This window comes from Mobula birostris, chromosome 1 (genome assembly GCF_030028105.1).
Source record: "Mobula birostris isolate sMobBir1 chromosome 1, sMobBir1.hap1, whole genome shotgun sequence".
Lineage (NCBI taxonomy): Eukaryota > Metazoa > Chordata > Chondrichthyes > Myliobatiformes > Myliobatidae > Mobula > Mobula birostris.
In genome coordinates, this window is record NC_092370.1 from 203,623,872 (window position 1) to 203,645,896 (window position 22,025).

The 22,025-nt window shown below is 39.5% G+C and overlaps 1 protein-coding gene across 3 annotated transcripts in view; it reads left to right on the forward strand.

Annotated features, from left to right (window-relative positions):
* The window catches only part of map4k5 (mitogen-activated protein kinase kinase kinase kinase 5), a 148,135-nt gene that overhangs the window by 84,548 nt on the left and 41,562 nt on the right, over positions 1-22,025 (forward strand). For all 3 annotated transcript variants that reach the window (XM_072269296.1, XM_072269302.1, XM_072269307.1), the window contains exons 11-15: positions 2,438-2,519; positions 7,234-7,350; positions 8,524-8,602; positions 20,738-20,796; positions 21,896-21,957. In XM_072269296.1, the coding sequence (XP_072125397.1) occupies positions 2,438-2,519; positions 7,234-7,350; positions 8,524-8,602; positions 20,738-20,796; positions 21,896-21,957 (399 nt within the window). The remainder of the gene's footprint in view (positions 1-2,437; positions 2,520-7,233; positions 7,351-8,523; positions 8,603-20,737; positions 20,797-21,895; positions 21,958-22,025) is intronic.

Genomic DNA, 22,025 nt, shown 5'->3' on the forward strand with positions numbered 1-22,025 from the left:
AGATTGTCCTCCTGGAAAGGGAAGGGGGTGGATGGATAGCTGATCTCATAAGGGCAGGGTATTAACCTTGAATGGTACCGGTTGTAACAACATTCTAAACTTAAATTCATAGGATAAATACAAATGAAGGAACATTACCATTTAGTTCATTTTACTTAATATAGTTAAACAATTAATTACACTGCACCTATACTCTTTTCCATAGATGCTGGCTGGCCTGCTGAGTTCCTCCAGCATTTTGTGTGTGTTGCTTGGATTTCCAGCATCTGCAAATTTTCTCCTGTGTATGTTGCCTATTTTTAGTTTTGCACTCTCATCTGGAATCCAGTTTTACTGATCATTGAATATGGGATCGTTTTGCATTCAGATTTGCTTTTATTACTTTGACCAGTGCCTCTATTTGCCCTACTTTTGCAATTTATCTTGGAGTTTTATTTTATGTAGTATCTTACTTAAAAGATTGGTCTCTGTTTTCACCTTATTAAGATTGGAAGTCTTCACTCAAAAATTAAAACATTCATACTTAGCGTTATTCTTGTGGCTGCTTCCAAGTCTTAATTATTGTAACGACCAAAATTCCTTGGTAGCGTAGTGGATAGCAGAAAGCTATTACAGGTCAGAGCATTCCAAAATTCGGAGTTCCATTCCAGTGCTGTTCTGTAAGGTGTCTCTCTGCACTTCCTCCCCGTGGAATGCATGGGGATTTTCCAGTTTCCTCCTGTCGTCCCAACACCAAGTAGGTTAATTGGTCATTGTAAGGTTGTCCCATGATTAGGTTAGGGTCAATACGGCTTGTTGGGTGTTTCTAGGGCGGTGTGGCTCGAAGGGCGGGAAGGACCTACTCTGCGCTATATCACTAAATAGTTAAATAAATGCAGGGCTTGAAGTCGGAGTTTACCAGAATACATACAACCTGACCATAATTTTATTGTAGTAACGTACATGTGTATATCGTTCAGCATTATATTTCATTTGACTGACAATTGGATGTGGTAAATTTGCTGAGCATTGTGAGCTCCTTTCAACTTTGTCTAAGTTCAGCTTACAGAATATACTGTATTTCCTTGTAACACACACAAAAAATGCTGGAATGATAGGAGAAGACAGGAGGGGGAGGGATGGAGCCAAGAGCTGAACAGTTGATTGGCAAAAGGGATATGAGGCTGGAGAAAGGAGAGGATCATGGGGCGGGAAGCCTGGGGAGAAAGAGAAGGGGCTCCCCAGGCTTCCCGTCCCATGATCCTCTTCCTTCCCCAGCCTGGTATCCCTTTTACCAATCAACTTTCCAGCTCTTAGATCCACCCCTCCCCTCCTGTCTTCTCCTATCATTTCGGATCTCCCCCTCCCCCTGCCACTATCAAATCTCTTACTATCTCTTCTTTCAGTTAGTCCTGATGAAGGGTCCCGGCCTGGAACATCGACTGTACCTCTTCCTATTGTTGCTGCTTGGCCTGCTGTGTTCATCAGCATTTTTTTGTGTGTTGCTTGAATTTCCAGCATCTGCAGATTTCCTCGTGTCTGTATTTCCTTGTTATTGTTTTGTTAGTGCATCGCTTTACAAATGTCTCAAAGTTTGTTTACATACTCGAAATTGTGAGAAGCCAAAGATATAGTACGGAACTTAATGTAATAGTAAACAGAAAGTCTGGTGAAATTAAAGTGATGCGTTTCATCAAGTTAATATTTTAAAAGTAGCAGCAGCATTGGTTTTCATCTTCCAGACTTTTAGAAGGTTGTGAGAGTGGTATTGAATAGCACTAATACAAAAATGTAACTTGTAACTTTCTAGGCAAACAACAGGAACTCTGCAGATGCTGGAAATTCAAGCAACACACATCAAAGTTGCTGGTGAACGCAGCAGGCCAGGCAGCATCTCGAGGAAGAGGTACAGTCGACGTTTCAGGCTGAGACGCTTCGTCAGGACTAACTGAAGGAAGAGTTAGTAAGAGATTTGAAAGTGGGGCCGCCCCATCCCTCCCCCTCCTGTCTTCTCCTATCATTTTGGATCTCCCCCTCCCCCTCCCACTTTCAAATCTCTTACTAACTCTTCCTTCAGTTAGTCCTGACGAAGGGTCTCGGTCCAAAACGTCGACTGTACCTCTTCCTAGAGATGCTTCCTGGCCTGCTGTGTTCACCAGCAACTTTGATGTGTGTTGTAACTTTCCAGTTTCACTTGTGGCACAAGGTATATTTTTCTCAAGGTGCAAATATTTATCTTTAAGTTTTGATGGATTTTATGCTAAGTTGTTTATTACAGATAAACAATAAAATAATAGTATTTGCATTTGTTCTGACTGTAGTTTAATTATGAAGGAACAGTTAACACAATTACTGTTTAAGGCCATAAAAAGAACCCTGTGATAGTTACATTAATTGAAGTGACAAAAAGTATCTATAGTTTCAAAAAATGTCTAATAATTTAATATGTTACTTTCAGGACTGCAACATTCCATTCTTTTCTCAAAATAGCATTGACAAAAAATCCAAGGAAGAGACCAACAGCTGAGAAACTACTGACTGTAAGTAAATTTTAGTTGATTTCATTTAAAGCAGCTCACCTATTTTTTTTCTCTGCCCTCAAGGATAAAATTCTACTACTTATTGTAGAACAAATGCATATTTTAATAATTCTGTATTGTTCAAAGTAAACTTGTTGTCAAAGTACAACTCTGAGATTAACCTTTTTGCGGGCATATTCAAGAAATCCAATAGCCGTGATAGAATCAATGAAAGACAGCCCCAACTGGGCATACAACCAGTGTGCAAGAGATGGCAAACTACAAATGCAAAAAGAAAATACAAATACTTAATTAACAAACAAACCAGCAATAAATATTGAGAACGTGAGATGAAGAATCCTTGAAAGTGAATCCATAGGCTATGGGAACATTTCAGTGACAGGCAGGTGAAGTTAAATGAAGTTATCCCCTTTGGTTCAAGATGCTGATGGTTGAGTGGTGTTAATTGTTCCTGAACCTAGTGGTGTGAGTCCTGAGGCTCCTGTACCAGCTTCCTGATGGCAGCAGAGAGAAGAGGGCATGACCTGGATGGTGGGCATCCTTGATGATGGATGCTGCTTTCTGCATCAACACTCCATGTAGATATGCTCTGTGATGGGAGGGCTTTACACTACTTTTTGTCAGATTTTCCATTCAAGGGCATTGGTATTTCTTACCAGGCTGTGATGCAGTCAGTCGATATACTCTCCACCACATATCTATAGAAGTTTGTCAAAGTTTTAGTTGTCATGCCAAATCTTCATAAGCTCCTAAGGAAGTAGAGGTGCTGCTGTGTTTTCTTTGTAATTTATAAGAAATTGCATGATGGGCCCAGGACAGATCCTCTGAAATTATAACACAGAGGAATTTAAAGTTGCTGCCCCTCTCCACTTCCGAACCCTCTGAGGACTTGCCTCATGGACCTCTGGTTTCCTCCTCCTGAAGTCAAGAAATCAGCTCCTTCATCTTGTTGGCATTGAGTAAGAGGTAGTTGTTGTAGCACCACTCCACTGATTTGTCACCACCTCTGACTTGGCCTATAGCAGTGGTGTCGTCAGCAAACTTGATTGAATATGCCATTGGAGCTGTGCTTAGCCATGTAGTCATAAGTGTAAAGCAAATAGAGTAGGGGGCTAAGCAAACTCATTTGAAGAAATCCCCCACTATGATATAGTCCACTAGGATGGACTGTTTCTTGTTTTGTGATAGCGTCATGCAGTATCTCAAGCACTTGATTATAGTCAGCTGCTGGTATTTAAACGGCAGACAAGATCATGGATAGGAACTCCCTTGGTAAGTAGAGCAGATGGCATTTGATTGTTAGGTGTTCAAGTTCAGGGGAACACAAGTTCGGAAGAATAACCACCATAGGGAGTTTATCATGAAACCTATATCTCCATCTTTTGTCTTTTCCAAATCAGCAGTTTGGTCAATCCTTTGTATCAAGAAGCCTTCAGGTCTGATCACCGTATGTGAAAAAGACACTTTCTAATTGGTTGCCTCTCTCTTTATCATTGGTCGAATTAATTCTATTAAAATGAATATTTTACCTAAATTTATGTACCTTTTTCAAGCCGTACCTGTTTTTATTTGTCTTTTTTTGATTCTTTAGGTTCGATTCTTTCTTCCTATATATGGAAGAACAGAAAATCAAGCCCACCTTCAAAAAATTAAAAAGAATGGAGTCCTTGCTCTACCCAATTTAGGTTATAGTATCGGGCAATTAACATATGAAATCTTGCGTTCTGGTTATATTATATAAATCGTGAGAATTGTCCAATGTGGGTCTTTTTGGAAGCCAACTCTGTTATGAAATTTTCTATTACTTCTCTTCTTGGATCCTCTCTTCCTTTATCTTTAAATAAATTAACTGAAAGTTTGGTGGTTAAACACACTTTGAGGATCTGGCTACAGTTTAGAAAACATTTCGGTTTATTGAGATTTTTCCTTTCTAGTCCTATTTTTTTCTAATTTTTTTTAAAAACCATCTACAACCAATCTGTTTTTTAGAGAATGGGTAAGATTAGGCATCAAATGATTTCAGGATCCGTTTGTTGGAGGGAATCTTTCTTCTTTTGAGCAGCTCTCAGTGAATTATAACCTCTCAAATACTCACTTTTTTCGATATCTGCAGATTAGAGATTTTTTAAGATCTAAATTACATATATTTCCTACCAGCCCAGATAAGAACATAATAGATATAATTTTTAATTTGAAACCTTTTGATAATGGCTCAATATCTTATATTTATGGTCTCTGGTTGGGACTGAGAATGGCTCCTTTAGACAAAATTTAAAAAGATTGGGAAAAGGATTTACAGACTTCATTATCTGATGAGACCTGGAGGGCTGTTTTCAAAATGGTTAATTCTTCTTCATTATGTGCTCGTCTTTCCCTCCTACAATTTAAAGTGATACGTGGGGCTCATATGCCTAAAGACAAGCTCTCTCATTTTTTTGCAGATATATCTCCTTATTGTGACAGATGTAATAGTCATAGTCGTACTTTATTGATCCCAGGGGGAAATTGGTTTTCATTACAGTTGCACCATAAATAATAAATAGTAATAAAATCATAAATAGTTAAATAGTAATATGTAAATTATGCCAGGAAATAGTCCAGGACCAGCCTATTGGCTCAGGGTGTCTGACCCTCCAAGGGAGGACTTGTAAAGTTTGATGGCCACAGGCAGGAATGACTTCCTATGACGCTCTGTGTTGCATCTTGGTGGAATGAGTCTCTGGCTGAATGTACTCCTGTGCCCAACCAGTACATTATGTAGTGGATGGGAGACATTGTCCAAGATGGCATGCAACTTGGACAGCATTTCAGACACCACCGCCAGAGACACCAGTTCCATCCCTACAACATCACTGGCCTTACGAATGAGTTTGTTGATTCTGTTGGTGTCTGCTACCCTCAGCCTGCTGCCCCAGCACACAACAGCAAACATGATAGCACTGGCCACCACAGACTCGTAGAACATCGTCCGGCAGATGTTAAAGGACCTCAGTCTCCTCAGGAAATAGAGATGTCTCTGACTCTTCTTGTAGACAGCGTCAGTGTTCTTTGACCAGTCCAGTTTATTGTCAATTCGTATCCCCAGGTACTTGTAATCCTCCACCATGTCCACACTGACCCCCTGGATGGAAACAGGGGTCACCGGTACCTTAGCTCTCCTCAGGTCTACCACCAGCTCCTTAGTCTTTTTCACATTAAGCTGCAGATAATTCTGCTCACACCATGTGACAAAGTTTCCTACCATAGCCCTGTACTCAACCTCATCTCCCTTGCTGATGCATCCAACTGTGGCAGAGTCGTCAGAGGTTTCATTAATTCATATGTTTTGGTCATGTTCGAGCCTTGAAACATATTGGAAAGATGTATTCCAAACTTTTTCTGTACTTTTTAAAGTTAATTTTAAGCTCAATCCTTTGACTGCCTTATTTGGTATTGTTGAGAAAAGAGCTATAATTTTGGAGCCTTCTCATTTGCGGGTACTGGCTTTTATTTTTCTTATGGCTAGGAGGGCGATCTTGCTTAAATGGAAGGAGTTTGCCCCTCTACACATGCTCAATGGTTATGCAATGTTATGTCATGTTTAAATTTAGAGAAGATTCGTTGTTCGATTTCCGATTCGAATCAAGATTTTCAAATGCTATGGGGACCCTTTCTGAACTATTTTGAAAATCTTTGAATTGTTATTGTTATTAAAATATAGATCTGGGCTATTATTATAAAATACTATAATGTAAAGTACTCTTTTTTTTTCTTTTGTTTTTTTTTTACCAACCAGCTTTGTCTTGGTAGTGGGTGTAGATTTTGTTTATAATATAATTAACCATGTTGTATTTCATAATTTAATTTATTTTATTTGATTATGAATATTGGATACCGTGATTGTATGGTTGTGATTTACATATAATGCATTTTATGCTACCTTATTTTGATTTATAATAAGTATCCTTATGAATTCTGTATTTGTGTATATGAAATTTAATAAAAAATATTGGAAAAGAAAGAAAGAAGATGCACTTAGGAGGCATTCAGGATGATGCAATCTGCCCACTTGTACTTCTGCATATTTCTTGTTAGCCTCCTCCATTCTAGGGAAAATTAACTCAGTCTGACTAATCGCTCTAAAAATGCTGCAATTCCAACACTATTCTGGTGAATCTTCAGTGCATCACTTCCTCCTTATAATGTGAAGATCAGAACAACATTTGGCAATATTGCTCCAGGTGTGGTCTTGACAATTTTTCAGTCAAGTCCTAATGTCTCACCCTTGCACCCCCTTCCCAAACTTTTCAGGGGATCCATATCATACAGTGTAATAAGAAAAGGAGAGTGGAAAAGAGATTGAAGGCTGGAAACACCTTTTATTGTTGGTTTTAATTAAGTAGTGCTTAGTAGAAATATGCATCTGAAAACTTGAATTTGGCTTTTATATTTTTGTCTTAAAGTATTTCAGAATATAAATAACTTTGAGGTAACATAGGTAAATAGATTAATGATATATTGTGTAGTTGTTTTCTATGCAAGCAGATTGGAAACTTTTTATGGGTTTTTTCGCAGTATTCAGATTGTTATAAATTTTAGAAAAAGCATTTTTCATACTAAGATAATAAAAAAATTCAGTCCTTATTATAAAATGTATATTTATATACCTTCCAATATTTGTTTGATATACAGTTTTGAGAATTTAAAATTCTATTTATTGTCTTTTTTTTTTCAGCATTCGTTTTTAACACAATCAACCTTATCCAGATCATTGGCAGTAGATTTATTGGACAAAGTCAAAAATCCTGAAAATCACCATCTTTTCAATGAGGCGGATGATGATGATCTTGAGGTATGATACATTAGTTGTGTAATATTTCACTTTTTGTAAATTGGGTTGAGAGACATCCCACCTCTCCTGGAAGTTCCGGAAGTGTCCCGCATATTAATAGTGGCTCCCTGATGCCTGCAAATTATATACAATATCACGGAAATCATTTTTTTGAGAACGAGCGAGAGAGAGAAAGCAAGAGAGAGTGCGAGAGCGACCTAGAGAGAGAGAGAGAGAGAGAGAGAGAGAACGAGAGCAAGCGAGCGAGAGAGCGCACGAGCGAGAGCGCACCATGGCAGAGTGTTCCAAAAAAAGAAAATATAAAATGTACATCACCCCAGACTACCCTAAAGTGTACCCCTGCCTAATAGGGGTCAAAATAATGACAGTGTTACTCGCTGTACTGTTTGCAACAGTGACTTTTCTATTGCCCATGGTGGGTTAAGGCTTTAAAGGACATGTTGAGGTGAGTTTAACAGGTGTCATTTGTTCCTTAGCATAGCTAACGTTATTTAAACTAGCTGGCTCAGGAGCTACTCTATTACAGACATCCCACCTCTCCCAGAATTTGATGGTGCTGCCTCCCTGAAATGAGTTTTTGCAAGGTGGGATGCCTGGGTTGATCAGCTCCCAAGCACTTCAGATTCATGTGCGCTGATTATATGTCAGTTAAGTATAAAAATCAAATGTAGATAAAAATCTAGGTGTCTATTAATTTCACTAGAAGAGAAATTCAAAGATATGAGTGAAGTACAAAGCAGAGAATGAAATCAAGCTTTGTTCGAGTGCCATAACTGTCTACATCCAAAATGAGATTAGATCATGTCATGTCCAAACTTGAAATTTCAACTTATCTGTTTATTTACCATTTACTGCATAAAATATGCCACCTTTTCCCATACTATTAAAAGAGTTTAATCACCATGAGTCTAGCAAGAATTCAGGACAATTCAGTTCAAGCCCTGCAGCAGATATTGGGGTGGATAGACTAATACAACACAAAATTTAGCTGTTCAGCAGACTTTTGGACCTTTTCAGTTGTCTCAGACATTGAATTTTGTTTTTATCCGTTGAGACATTATGTGGGCTAAAGATTTGTTGCTGGCAATGAGCTTAGTTTCATTTCTGAAGTAATTTTATTTATAAAAATGTTCAGATTTTTTTGTCTCCCCTTTTTTTCCTGCTGTTTTATAGCCTCTCTCTGCTGTGCCTCATACAATTCGATCCACTAACAAGAATACAAGAGCAGAAAGGACACAATCGGAAATCAACTGTAAGTATTTACTGTCTATGGAGTATTTTTGCTACAAAACCAGATAATTCAGTGCCTGATGGCAAGAGATTTTTTTTTTCAAAGGAGTTCAACAATAAAGCGGTAATCACTGTCAGTATTATTCTACATTACAGTAAAATCATTATCTCTGAAAATATTCTTCCTGGTATCTCAGAATTGATGACTTACTTCCTGAATTGTTTTGTGAGGCTTGAAGTCCAATGTAGGAACCATAGACTCTTCCATAGATGGAGCAGATGATGGCTGGATGGTTTGAGGTGGATCACTCCTCCTGGAATCCTGATATGTAGCTTCCAGGTTCTCAATACCATTCCAAAGGCTGCTTCAGTTTGAGCAGTCATGGGTCTGTGATTCCTGGGAGTCCGTGGTATGTTTCATTTCTTCCAGTGGCCTGGTGATGTCCTCCCTCGATGGAGGTCGGAGTGGAATGTCTGCTTTGATAGCCTGGTGTTGGGCATGTTATCAGCATGACTAATATGTTTGACTGAGTACCGGAGCCTGAATACTGGAGATAGTGGCCTGGGATTGGAAACTGATATTGGTTTGCAGTGTTCTTTAAGAGAACGATATTTGCAAAGGGGGATCTAGTGCTTTCCTGGTGAATATGACAAATGTGCTCCTCTTGGGCTTCCAATCAGGTACAGGAATTGATTTTAACTGATGTTTTGATGACAGACTCTGCCATCCCCATTAGGGATGATGCTGGGACATGTCTAGTCTGGTTGTAGTTATACCAGCGTTGTCTAATCCTCCTGATTGGTTTGTCGTCATCCAATGAGGATTCCGCTCTCTCACTTTGTTTTCTATTGAATTTCAGTTCTTACTTAGAGTGAGACTTTCGTCCTTGTTAAAATTCTTTTTCTCTAGTTTTATTTCAATGGCTTCCTTTACCAGGCGGTCCCAAAATCCATTGGCACAGCACAGTAGTTTTGTGGCATCAAAGTCAAAGCGAATGCAATGTTCTGCTGCTGTCGATTTCTCCGAGTAACCCAAACAGATACACCTCCTGCACTCCCCCCTGATGTGGGTTTCCACAGTGCATCCTGTCTGGCCAATATACGCTGCTCCACATTCACGGAATCCTAAAATGCCAGTGGTCCTGAAGCCCAGGTCATCTTTGACATGGTAAGCTGTGAATGGAGCATTTTTACGGGTTAGTGGGTGGTATTAATCTGGTATTTCTTCAGGTTCCTGACGATCCTTCCAGAAACCACGGAAATACTGGGGAGACAAGCAGTAGCAGGGTTTTTTTTCCAGGTTTTTTCCATTGGCCCCTTTAAGGGTCAGATTGACTTCTTTCACCTTGTAGCCATTCTGTAGGAACATTGTGTGTAATCGTCTTATTTCCTCATGGAGACTCTACAGGTCCGAAATAGTTTTTGCACAGTTAATCAAAGTAGGAAGAACCGCTCTTTGTTGGGAGGCCTGATGGTGGCTGTTATTGTTGAGGTCGAAGTCCGTGTAAGTAGGTTTCCGATAGACACCACATCTGAGGCTACTGCCGGGTTTCCATCATATTAGAATGTCCAGGAACGGGAGGCAACCATTCTTCTCCATCGCCATGGTAAATTGAATGTCTGGATGTCTGCTGTTCAGAGGATATATCTTCTACAAGAGAAGCTAATATGAACAAGCAGAGTGGCCATAGGATTGCCCTTGTCGCTGGCTGTTGCTAATTTCTACATGGTGGACTTTGAGGAGCGGGCTCTGAGTTAATCACTCTTACACCCCAAATACTGCTTCAGATACATCAATGGCACCTTTGCAGTGTGGCCTCATGGCTCAGATGGTTCCATGGCCATCTGAACGGCATACGTCGGCGAGGTTGAGAGTGGAGTGTGTGTCCATCGTTCCCTAATGGTGGAATGTCAACCCATGGTCTGCTCCATTACTCCTTGTGGATTTATAGGTTCAAGCAAGATTGAAATCAACAGGGACAAGAGCAGAAGACAAACGGGTGTTCGGCACTGTCTGCCTACATTTGATCGTTCTCCCTCTTGCTGCTGCCAGAGGATGTCACAGGTTCAATCACCTTGCCCCAGCTTGTGGCTGTAGGACTTTTTTTTTTCCCTTTGGGACTCAATGGTTTGATGTTAAGTGTCCTCAGCGCTGAACGTACTCTGTTGATGTGGACTTGTTTTTGGAGGATTCTGCAGCATTTCACATTCCATATGTTTCTTGTTACTCTTTTTTTTGCTATTTGTGCAATTTGATTGAGACGCTTCAGCGCAGAACTGGCTCTGCGGCTGAGTCATCAATAAAGCGCTAAACTGAACTGACTTGGTGGCAGTTACTCCTTGACTGTTTCAGGAACTCTGCGGTTTGATATTTAGGATTCTATTTGTCATTTGCTTGCTTTTTGTTGTTTGCTTGATTTGCTCTTTTATCACGCGTCGGATGTTTGACCTTTTCTTTAAATGGGTTCCATGGCGTTGATTTATTTTTGTGTCTGCCTGCAGGAGAACAAATCTGAGGGTTTGTGTACTGTACACATACCTGCTAATGTACTTTTGGGTGTGGTTGAAATAGGTTGAACAGCTTCTTATTAATTCAGCTGTTTAATTCCACTCCCACAGAAAATATGGTGATTTCAGATGCAACATTGCAGTAGGAAACATTGAGAAAAGTGTTGGGGAAATAACATAACCTTGTTTGACTATATCCTTCACTGAAAATGATTCTATTTTATATCCATTGATTAACATGGCACTGCTGAATTTACAGTACCTTGTAAAAGTATTCAGCCCCCAACTTTTGTTCACATAAATGAGTATTACAAACAGTGATTTTGATCAATTTAATTAAGAATTTTTATTTGTGAATCACGTGCTCATTTTTTTCCTCAGTGGAGCTCAAAAAAACAGGGAAAACTAAAGCATAAAAACTGTGCTTTATCTCATCCTACCCCAAGATCTTCTGCATCTTTACAGCATCTAAGTAATGCTTTGGAAAGTCTTTCCAGGCAAGGTATGCTTTTATTTTTTTGGCCAGGGCTTCTTCCTTGCCACCCAAAAATGTCCTTTTTGTGCAAGGCCTAAGAGATTGTGTAGCCATGAACTTCATATCCAATTGCAGCTACTGATTTCTGCAGCTCAGTCAGAGTGACTGTTGGCATCACAGTAGCCTGCCTTACAAGTGCCATTCTACTCCAACAACTAAGTTTAGAGGGGTAGCCTGACCTAGACAGTGTGACTAGTTTCATTTTTTTTTGTGGTTTCCGCTTTGTTTACAATGGACTTCACTGAGCTCAGAGGTATGTTCAGTGCCTTTGAGATGGTCTTGTACACTTCCCCAAATTTGTGCTTCTCTATTATAATTTCCATGACTTGTCTTGAATGCTCTTTTGTCTTCATTTTGGTTTGGTCTGTTGAAAATCTACCACGTTGTTGGACCTTGCCAAGTGAGGGGGTATTTATTCTTATGAATTCTTTGAAAGTAAATGATCCTTCAATTTTCTTCATCAACAAATTGGGTGAGTTGGTAAGGTAATATACTGCATCTGAGGAAAATTGGCATAGTAATGACAAAAGGGATGAATACTTTTTCACCCTCACATTTTTGGTTTTTAATTTTTGTTAAATTCTTGACAGATTTTGGAAATTTTCTTTTGATTTGACATGTTTAGTAGATTAGCTAAAAAAATCCTACTTTAATGTATTTTAAATTTAGAAAATGAGACAGTAAAATGTGAAAACAGTTGTGAGAGCTGAATACTTTTTCAAGACACTGTTGATTTATGAAATTGTAAGAGAACATGTGATTGCTGTGACCAAAATGCTTTTTATACTTTTATGCAAACCTGTAAAGGACGTTAGTGATGAAGTAGTCTTTCCCAAATTTATGAATATATTTTGTGAATCTATTGTGCAAACCAATTGTTATTGGGTTCACAGCATCATTTTGAACATTTGAATTGCAGAAATATTAAGTCATTATCACTCCCGGGTATCTTGCACTGATAACTTGCTGAAACTCTTTACTCTGCATTCTTGAAGTCATCTAAAGATGTGAAATAAAATAGAATGTCTCTAGGTCCTGTGCATAGCTTAGTAACGAAGCAACCTATAAATCTGAAATGTTGCATGCAAATTAGATTTAAATAAGAAAGTGCACTACATTTGTTTTGTTCTAAACTATGTAGGAGGCTCCCCATAGGCCATGGGGATTTTAATTTGACAGAAGCAGAGACTCCAAAAAGCCTGCTTGCATTTACCCTATTTGTACCCTTCATTACTCATGTTCCCCTGACCTCATTTTCCTACGCTCTGGGTAATAAAGTCCTATAACCTATTCAACCATTCCCTGTAGCTCAAGTCCTCAAGTCCCAGCAACATCCCTGTAAATTTTCTCTGCACTCTTTCAATCTTATTGATGTCTTTCCTGCAGGTAGGTGACCAAAACTGAGCAGAATACTCCAAATTAGGCCCCTCCAACGTCAACATGATATCCCAAATCCTGAGCTGAATACTTTGATTTATGAAGGCCAATGTGCCAAAGCTTTCTTTATGACTATATTCACTTGTGATGCCATTTTCAAGGAATTATGGATCTGTATTCCCAGATCCCTCGGTTCCACTGCACTCCTCAGTGGCTTACTGCTTACCCTGTAAATCCTGTCCTGGTTCCTCAACACCTTATACTTGTCTACATTAAATATCATGTGCCATTTTTTCCAGCTGGTCCAACTTTGATGGCCTTTCTAGCTGTCCACTACACCTTCACCCCTTAAGCTTGGTGCCACATTAACGTTCAGATTGTTGATATCATAGATGAAAAAAATAATAACGGACCTAGCACTGATCCCTGCAGCGCACCACAAGTCAGAGGTAACTACAGCCACTCACTTGCTTCTTCCTCTAAGCCAATGTCTAATCGAGTTTACTATGTCATCTTGAATGCCAAGCCTTTTAACCTTCTTAACCAACTTCTCATGCAGGATTTTGTCAAAGGCCTTGCTGGCCCATGTAGACAACCTCCATTGCCTTGCCTTCATCAAGGTTCCTAGTAACTTCTTTGGAAAAACTCTGTAAGATTGATTAGACATGACCTACCAAACACACAGCCATGTTAACTATCCCAAATCTGTCTCTGTCTATCCCTATATTAATGTTATATCCAGTCCCTTAGAATTCCTTTCCAATAACTTAACCCTCTACTGATATCAGGCTTACTGGCCTATAATTTCCTGGCTAATTCTTGGAGCCCTTAGAATGGAACGATATTAGCTATCCTCCAATCCCCTGGCACCTCACTTATGGCTAAGTATGCTAGGGTCCCTGCAATTTCTATGCTAGCATTTCACACAGTCCAAGTGTACACCTTGTCAGGCCCTGGATTTATCCACTCTAATTTTCCTCAAGGCAAATAACACCACCTCCTCTGTTACCTGTACATGGTCTCTGAGTAAATACAGATCCAAAGAAATCCATTTAAGATCACCCTCATCTCTTTTGGCTCCATGCATAGATGTCCACTCTGATCTCCAGAGGATCAATTTTGTCCCTTGCTGTACTTCGCTTTTAATATATCTGTAGAAGCCCTTGGGATTGCCTGCTAAGGTAACCTCATGTCTTCTTTTAGCCCTCCTGATTTCTTCCTTAAGTGTCTCTTGCTTTATCTACCATGATCTCTCTACAAATGTGCTCCTTTAAATCTCACAGACTGACTATGATACATTCCCAATAATGTTCTTGTGTTCTTATTCCTCAGTTCCACCTATATAGCCTTTGTAGACATGCTCTTTAGTCTGTCCTATCTGAGCACTGCCATGGCATTTTCTGTGACTAATAATACATTCCCTCCCCCCTTTAATCCTTCTCACTATATCATGTCCAAAGCAATGGAACCCTGGAATATCGAGCTGCCAGTCCTATCTCTCCAGCCTCTGCTTCTCTGACAGCTACACTGTCATAATTCCACATGCAGATCAATGCCTTAAGCTCATCTGCCTTTCGTACATGCATTGAAAAATACACAACTTGATCCCACCATGTTCAATCTTTTGATTCTTGATTTTTATATGTAGGCTTAGCAACATCTTTCCTCACAATTACTCCACTATCTGTTTTGGGGCTCTGGTTCTATCCCCCTGCAACTATAGTTTAGCTCTTCTCCACCTGTGCGGCTCTAGCAAACTTTCCTGCAGGGATTTTAATCCCCTTCCAGTCCAGGTGCAAACCATCCTATCTGTGCAGGTCCCACGTTCCCTGGAAGAGAACCCAATGATCCAAAAATCTGAAGGCCTCCCTCCTGCACCACCTCCTTATTCACGTGTTAAATTATATGCCACACTGTGGCATGGGTAGCAATCCTGAGATCACAACCCTGGAGGTCCTGTCCTTTAAAGTAGCACCTTAACTCTCTGAACTCACTTTGTAGGACCTCGTCACCCTAGGCAACATGCCATCGGGAATCTCGTTTTTGTCCACAGAAACTCCTGTCTGTTCCACTAAGTAATAAATCCCCTATCACTAAAGCAGACATCTCACCTCTCCCGGAAGTTCCGGGAGTCTCCCGCATATTGATGGCAGCTCCCTGACACCCGCAAATTATATACAATATCCCGGAAATTAATTTTTTTGAGAGGGAGAGCGGGAGCGAAATCGAGAGCGAGCACCCTAATTGGTCTGTCTTTGTGCTAAGTAGACCTATCAGTTTTCTCTGTGGGCGGGCTTTACAGTTGACCTCTGTCTCTCCATCAGTTCAGTTTCGTGTCCTGCGCCGCCATGGCAGAGTGTTTCAAAAAAATATATAAAATGCACTTCACCCCAGACTGCACTAAAGTGTACCCCTGCCTAATAGGGGTAAAAAATAATGACAGTGTTGCTCGCTGCACTGTTTGCAACAATGGCTTTTCTATTGCCCAGATGACTGTAAAAGACATGTTGAGGTGAGTTTAACAGATGTCATTCGTTCATTAGCATAGCTAACCTTATTTAAACTAGCTGGCTAGCTGCTAAGGAGCCACTCTATTGATGTCCTACGTGATGAGGCTAAACTCCCTGTAGACGTGCTTAAAGTTGTAATAGAATAAAAAAACTACTCCATGATAAAAATAGCGGAGTCAAGGGATATGGGGAGAAGGCAGGAACGGGGTACTGATTGTGGATGATCAGCCATGATCACAGTGAATGGCGGTGCTGGCTTGAAGGGCTGAATGGCCTACTGCACCTATTGTCTATTGATAATATAACATATAAGTACAGAAATAGCAAAAAACTGTGCCTGCTCATCAACCAAGACAGCAGCAACTGTGAACATGGCACTGGAACCTGTATGTTCAGAGGATCCGTACAAGTTCATCCGGACAGAAAAAAGGCCATACAGTATTTTGGTTGATGAAAGCAACAATATCATGTGCCATTTTAGTCAGGTACTAGAATGAAACACAGGATTAGGGAACAGTTGGATTTGTAGACATGCAATGATGCCAAAGCTGAAAACCTATTCAACTGCATTGCATCATCCATGCATGACAAAGGCCTTGAATGGTCTAATTGTGTAGGATTTAGCAGTGACAACTGCAATGTGATGATTGGCAAAAACAACTCTGTCCTATCAAAAGTGAAAGCACAGGCCCCTCATATTTACAGCATTGGCTGTCCAAGTCACCTGGTCAACATTTGTGCCAAAACTGCTGCTAAGGAGTTCTCAATGTCACCTGAAGAACTGCTCATTGACATCTACTACTACTTTGAGAAAAGTCCCAAACGAAGAGAAGGCCTAAAACAGTTTCAAGAGCTCTGCAATGTTGCCCAGCAGAGAGTACAAAAGCATTGTTTTATACACTGGCTTTCTTTAGGAAAAAGTTTGGACCATCTGCTCTACCAATGGCCAGCCTTCATTTCATATTTTGAGTCAGAGTGAGAATCAGAAGTCATCTCATATTCAGAAGAGGCTTAAAGACCCCCAAATGAAAATATACACATGCTTTCTCCATAATGTCACACAATGTTTTGACAAATTCAATTTGATTTTCCAAAACAAGGCACCTATCCTCTTCAAGTTGACTCAGAGTGTAGAAGAGCTCCTGCATGACATAGCAAGGAGATTTACTGAGCCAAAGGTATTGAGAGAACAGAACATTCAGGAGATAGGTGTGAGCAACCCTGAAATTTACTGCCCATATGAAGAGCTTTTTACTGGGTACCTGGAAAGGAGGCAGTTGCTAAGCGAGTAAGCACAAGAGATCCCCCCTTACAAGACAAAGCAGTTCTTCAAAGATGCTAGAGCATTCCATGTCATGTACTTTCAAAAAATCTTGGAGAAGTTTCTTTTGAGAGACTAAATCTTGTGAAAAATCTGTCAGTGGTCAATACAGAGAGCCAAGATGAGGTGAATCCAGACCAGATTTTGACTTTGGCAGAGAGATTTCCAAATGTGATCAAGGCAGATGCAAGAGAACAGCTCCACTTGGAAGTCCTGGATTATGTCTCAACTAACCTTGAAGGACTGGTGCCAAACTACAAAAATTTGCCAGTTGATGAGTTCTGGGGGAAGCTGTCCAAAGTAAAATATGTGAGCACAGGGCAGTTGAGATTCAAAGAGCTCTGCCAGTTGATGAAGCTGCTTTTGGTGCTGGTAAATTCTAATTGTGATGTAGAAAGGGCATTCAGCATGGTGTGTCACATTAAGACAGAATTCAGAAGTCAGCTGTCTCACAAAACACTTGCGAATCTGATGTCTTGCAAAATTAACAAATTCATTGACACAGACTGCTCTGAGGTTGAGACTTCTGGCAAAATGCTCAAATCTGCCAAGCAAACCACATCACAGTACAAGGAAAGTTTGCAAAAGAAATAGAAAAGCTATTTGCATTACCATTTAGCTGTTAGCATTGAGACTGCCAACAAAATACTCAACAAGGAATTTATATATATATAATATGTGTGTGTAAATAGTTTTAATATCTGATCAAATAAATTGTTGTGTTCTTTCATAATCAAATATCCTGTATACATGCACCCTTGGAGGTCGACCTGAGGGGGTGGGGATATGGGGGGGCGGGGGTGCTACCTCCCTGAAATGAGTTTTTGCAGGGTGGGATGTCTGCTAAAGCTATCTGTTGGAGTTTGCTTTGAAATTACCTACATCAGGAAATGAAATTAATTCTTGTTTATCTTGTTAGAAGAACATGGGCCGAATTTCTATATCACTTCTTGATCTGATCAAGCCGTTTTCCCCATTGTTTTACAACGTTATTTGAATTACCAGTAGATGCATGAAAGAGGAATGTTAGCGCCAGAAGATAAGTCACAATGCAGGCCATTAATTAAAATCTTATTTTCAAAGCTTCTTGTACATACTGCCATATAAATCTTTTACTGGTGTGACAGATATTAATAAGATTGTGGGTTTTTTTTGTTGGATGTTTAAGCACTTTCGCCACCTGGTGTTCCATCATATGAACAAGTTTAAAGGAGCTCTAATGAATTTGAATCCTCTAATATGGTGCAACAAGATTATCAATTCAAAAGTTGCTACCCACAAATAACTGAAGTTACAATAATGACAGGTAATGGTATTGGGGATCATGTTATCATTTGTCAGACATCAATTATCCCATCAGATTTTGCTTTTTCAATTCCATGCAATTTCGGTTCCCTGTTCAACTTCTTTTTGTTATGTCATTAAAAAAGCATAAGAAAAATCTCTTAACTTGTTGACCTTAATTTCAAACCTCAATGTTATTCCTGCCATCAGTTATTTATACTGGTTGCTCTGAAGTTGAAGATTTTAAAAAATCTATATATGTTCACATCAGAGTTTAAAGGTGCAAATAAATCCAAAGGATTTCTATAGTTATATTAATAGCAAAAGGATACTGAGGGATAAAATTGGTCCCTCAGAGAATCAGAGTGGTCGGCTATGTGCGGAGCCAAAAGAGATGGGGGAGATTTTGAACAATTTCTTTTCTTCAGTATTCACTAAGGAGAAGGATATTGAATTGTGTAAGGTAAAGGAAACAAGAAGGGTAGTTATGGAAAGTATGACGATTAAAGAAGAGGAAGTACTGGCGCTTCTAAGGAATATAAAAGTGGATAAGTCTCTGGGTCTGGACAAGATATTCCCTAGGACCTTGAGGGAAGTTAGTGTGGAAATAGCAGGGGCTCTGACAGAAATATTTCAAATATCATTGGAAACGGGGATGGTGCCGGAGGATTGGCGTATTGCTCATGTGGTTCCATTGTTTAAAAAGTGAATTTCGAGAGGAGGATACTGTTGAATGCTGAACTGTAGTCAGTGAAGAGCGTCATGATCTTCATTGTCCAGATGTTCTAGAGCTGAGTGAAGGGCCAATGAAATGGCATCTGCTGTTGACCTGTTGTGGCAGTAGGCAAATTGAAGACGATACAGGTTACTCCTCAGGCAGGAGTTAATAAGCTTCATGACCAATCTCGCAAAGCACGTTATTAAAGTAGATGTAAGTGCTACTGGGTGATAGTCATTGAGGCAGATTACCATATACTTTTTGGGCACCAGTGTAAGTGGTGTCTGCTTGAAGCAGGTGAGCATCTCAGATTGCTGAAGCAAGAAGTTGAAGATATCCATAAGCACTCCAGATGATTAGCACAGGTCTTCAGTACTAGGCCAGATCCACCATCTGGGCCAAATGCCTTCTGTGGAATCGCCCTCCTGAAAGATGCTCTCACATTGGCCTCAGAGACTGAGATCACTGAGTCAGTGGGTTCATGTGGGCTTACTTTGTTCTGTTGATCAAAGCGAGCGTAAAAGACATTGAGCTCAACTGGGAATGAAACTTTGTAAATTATATTTGTTGGCTTTTCTTTTTAGAAGGTAATGGCATTCAAGTCTATAAGAGTCTTTTAAATGTCTCTATTGCGTCTGCCTCTACCACCACCCCGGCAGTGCATTCCATGCACCCACCACTCTGTGTCTAATAAAAGACCCACCTCTGACATCCCCCTATACTTTTGGCCAGTCACTTTAAAAGTATGTCCTCTTGTATTTGCCATACTGCCCTGATAACTGTTTACCCAATCCATTCCTCTTATTATATAGATGTCTATCAAGTCATCCCTCATCCTTTGTTGCTCCAAAGAGAGAAGTCCTAGCTTGCTTAATCTTTCCTCCTAAGATATGTTCTCTAATTGGAGCAACATCCTGGTAAATTCCCTCTGCATTCTCTCTAAAGCTTCCACTTCCTTTTTATGATGAGTAACAAAACCTGAACACAGTATTCCAAGTGTGGTCTAACCAGGGTTTTATAGAGCTGCAACGTTAACTCGCAGCTCTTGAACTCAATCCACTGACTAGTGAAGGCCAGCACACATACACCTTAACCATCCTATCAACTTGCTCAACAATTTTGAGGGATCTATAGATTGAACTGCTAGGAATCCTACCATTAACTTTGTGCTCTGTTTGTTGGTGTGCCCTTCCAAAGTGTATTGCATCACACTTTTACAGGTTGAACTCTGTCTGCTTGAACACAATATTCCAAGTGTAGATTCACCAACGCCTTGTTCAATTGTAACATAACCTCCTATCTTCTGTATTTAATGTCCTGGCTGATGAAGACCAGCATACTAAGTGTCTTCTTCACTGGCCGTACAAACTGTGCTTCCACTTTAAGGGAATTATGCACGTGTACTCCAAGATCCCTTTGTTGTACAACAGTACTCAGGGTTATTCCGTTCAATGTAAAATTTCTACCATTTGTCCTTTCAAAGTGTACTTCCAAACTTTACACTTATCTATGTTAATTTCCATTTGCCGTTCCTCAGCTCACCTACCTACTGCAATTCTTAATACTCTTCTTTACTATTTTAGTGCCATCTACAAACTTCAGAATGAGGTTTATCATTACTGACACACATTGTGAAGTTTGTTTTGTAGCAGTTGTAGGCATAAAAATTACTCTAATTTAGAAAAGTAAATAGAGCAAAAGAGGAATGAGGGACTTATTCTGGTGTCTTAGATTCAATCTGATGCAATAACGTGTTCTTGACATTGGAGAATAAATATATTGCAGTGCACAGCTTGGCTGTGCATATTAACCATGCTCTCCATTCAAACTACTGACAGGGGTATCATAAAACATTTTGCATTTTGTGAAATTAGCATTTGATCTTTTAAAAATTATCTTTACAGTTGACAAAATGCAGTTTGAACCTCCTTTGAGAAAGGAAACTGAGGCTCACTGTGAAATGGTAAGGTCTGAATTTCATCCTTCAGTTATTCAGAAATTAAGTTAATTTGTGTATTATTTCTGTAATCAAGTAAATCTCTCTACCTCTCCCCATGGGTATGCTCTTACCAAATCAACTTGCTACACAGGACTGTTGGATGATTCTTAGAAATTGATCAGCAATCATATTTTTGTCAATAAAATATAATGTTTTGTTGCTTTGCATAACATATTCAATTATTCCTTTCTGCACCCACACTAAAAGTATACAATCAAAACTTCACCTTCCAGGAAATCCTTTGGAGTCATAGAGCATCCAGAAATGGGCACTTCAGCCCACTATGTTCATGCTGATGTTTTTTTACTATTTGCATTAATCTCATTTGCCTACATTAGGACTCTATTCTTCGATGTCTTGCCTATTAAATTAATAATTGTATCTGATTACATCACCTTTATCAGATATTCTGGGTATCAGCCACTCTGTTAAAAGAAAACACTTACCTCTCTGATCCCCTTAAAACCCCTTCCCTTCCTTTTGCTTTAAACCTATGCTCTTCTGTTTTTTTTATATCTCAGCATCTGTTTTTATGGAGGGAAAAGATAGACTATCTACCATATCTGTTACTCCCATAATCTTATATACTTTATTAAGTCACCCACCAGCATCTTTTACTCCAGGAACACCTGCCCAGCCTATGCAACCTCCCTTTATAACTAAAGTTCTCCAATTTGGGCAGCATCCTGGTGAATCTCCTCTTCTGCAAAATTGCATTCTCCTCAATGTTTGGTGACCAGAATAGTTATCTGTATCAGTCTTGAACATTTTGGCAAAATAAAAATTAGACAATGGTTTAAGATCCTTTTTACGTTGTGCCATTTTGCTTTGGTAATGCAAATCTACTCTTAGCAAATGGCGTCATTGTAAATGGGTGACATAAACTGAATTTAATGGATCTAAAGCTATCTACTGAACAATTTAATTAATTTGCCAAAAACAATATATTAAGCAGCTTAAAAATGTCAAATATGTGCTTTCTTTGGAAAAGGGACTCTTCAGTGTGTTAATGTTTCTATAAAAATAAAGAAGTTTTAAGAAAACTGCTAAATATTTTAAACAGGAGGTAACCAAAGACGTAGGATTTGGGTCATCGTGGAGCCCATTTGCAGATGGAGGAAATAAGTAAGTTAATATAAGGATGTGTCAATTCTTCGGGCGAATGATCCGTAAAATTGTATGTTAGAGTAATT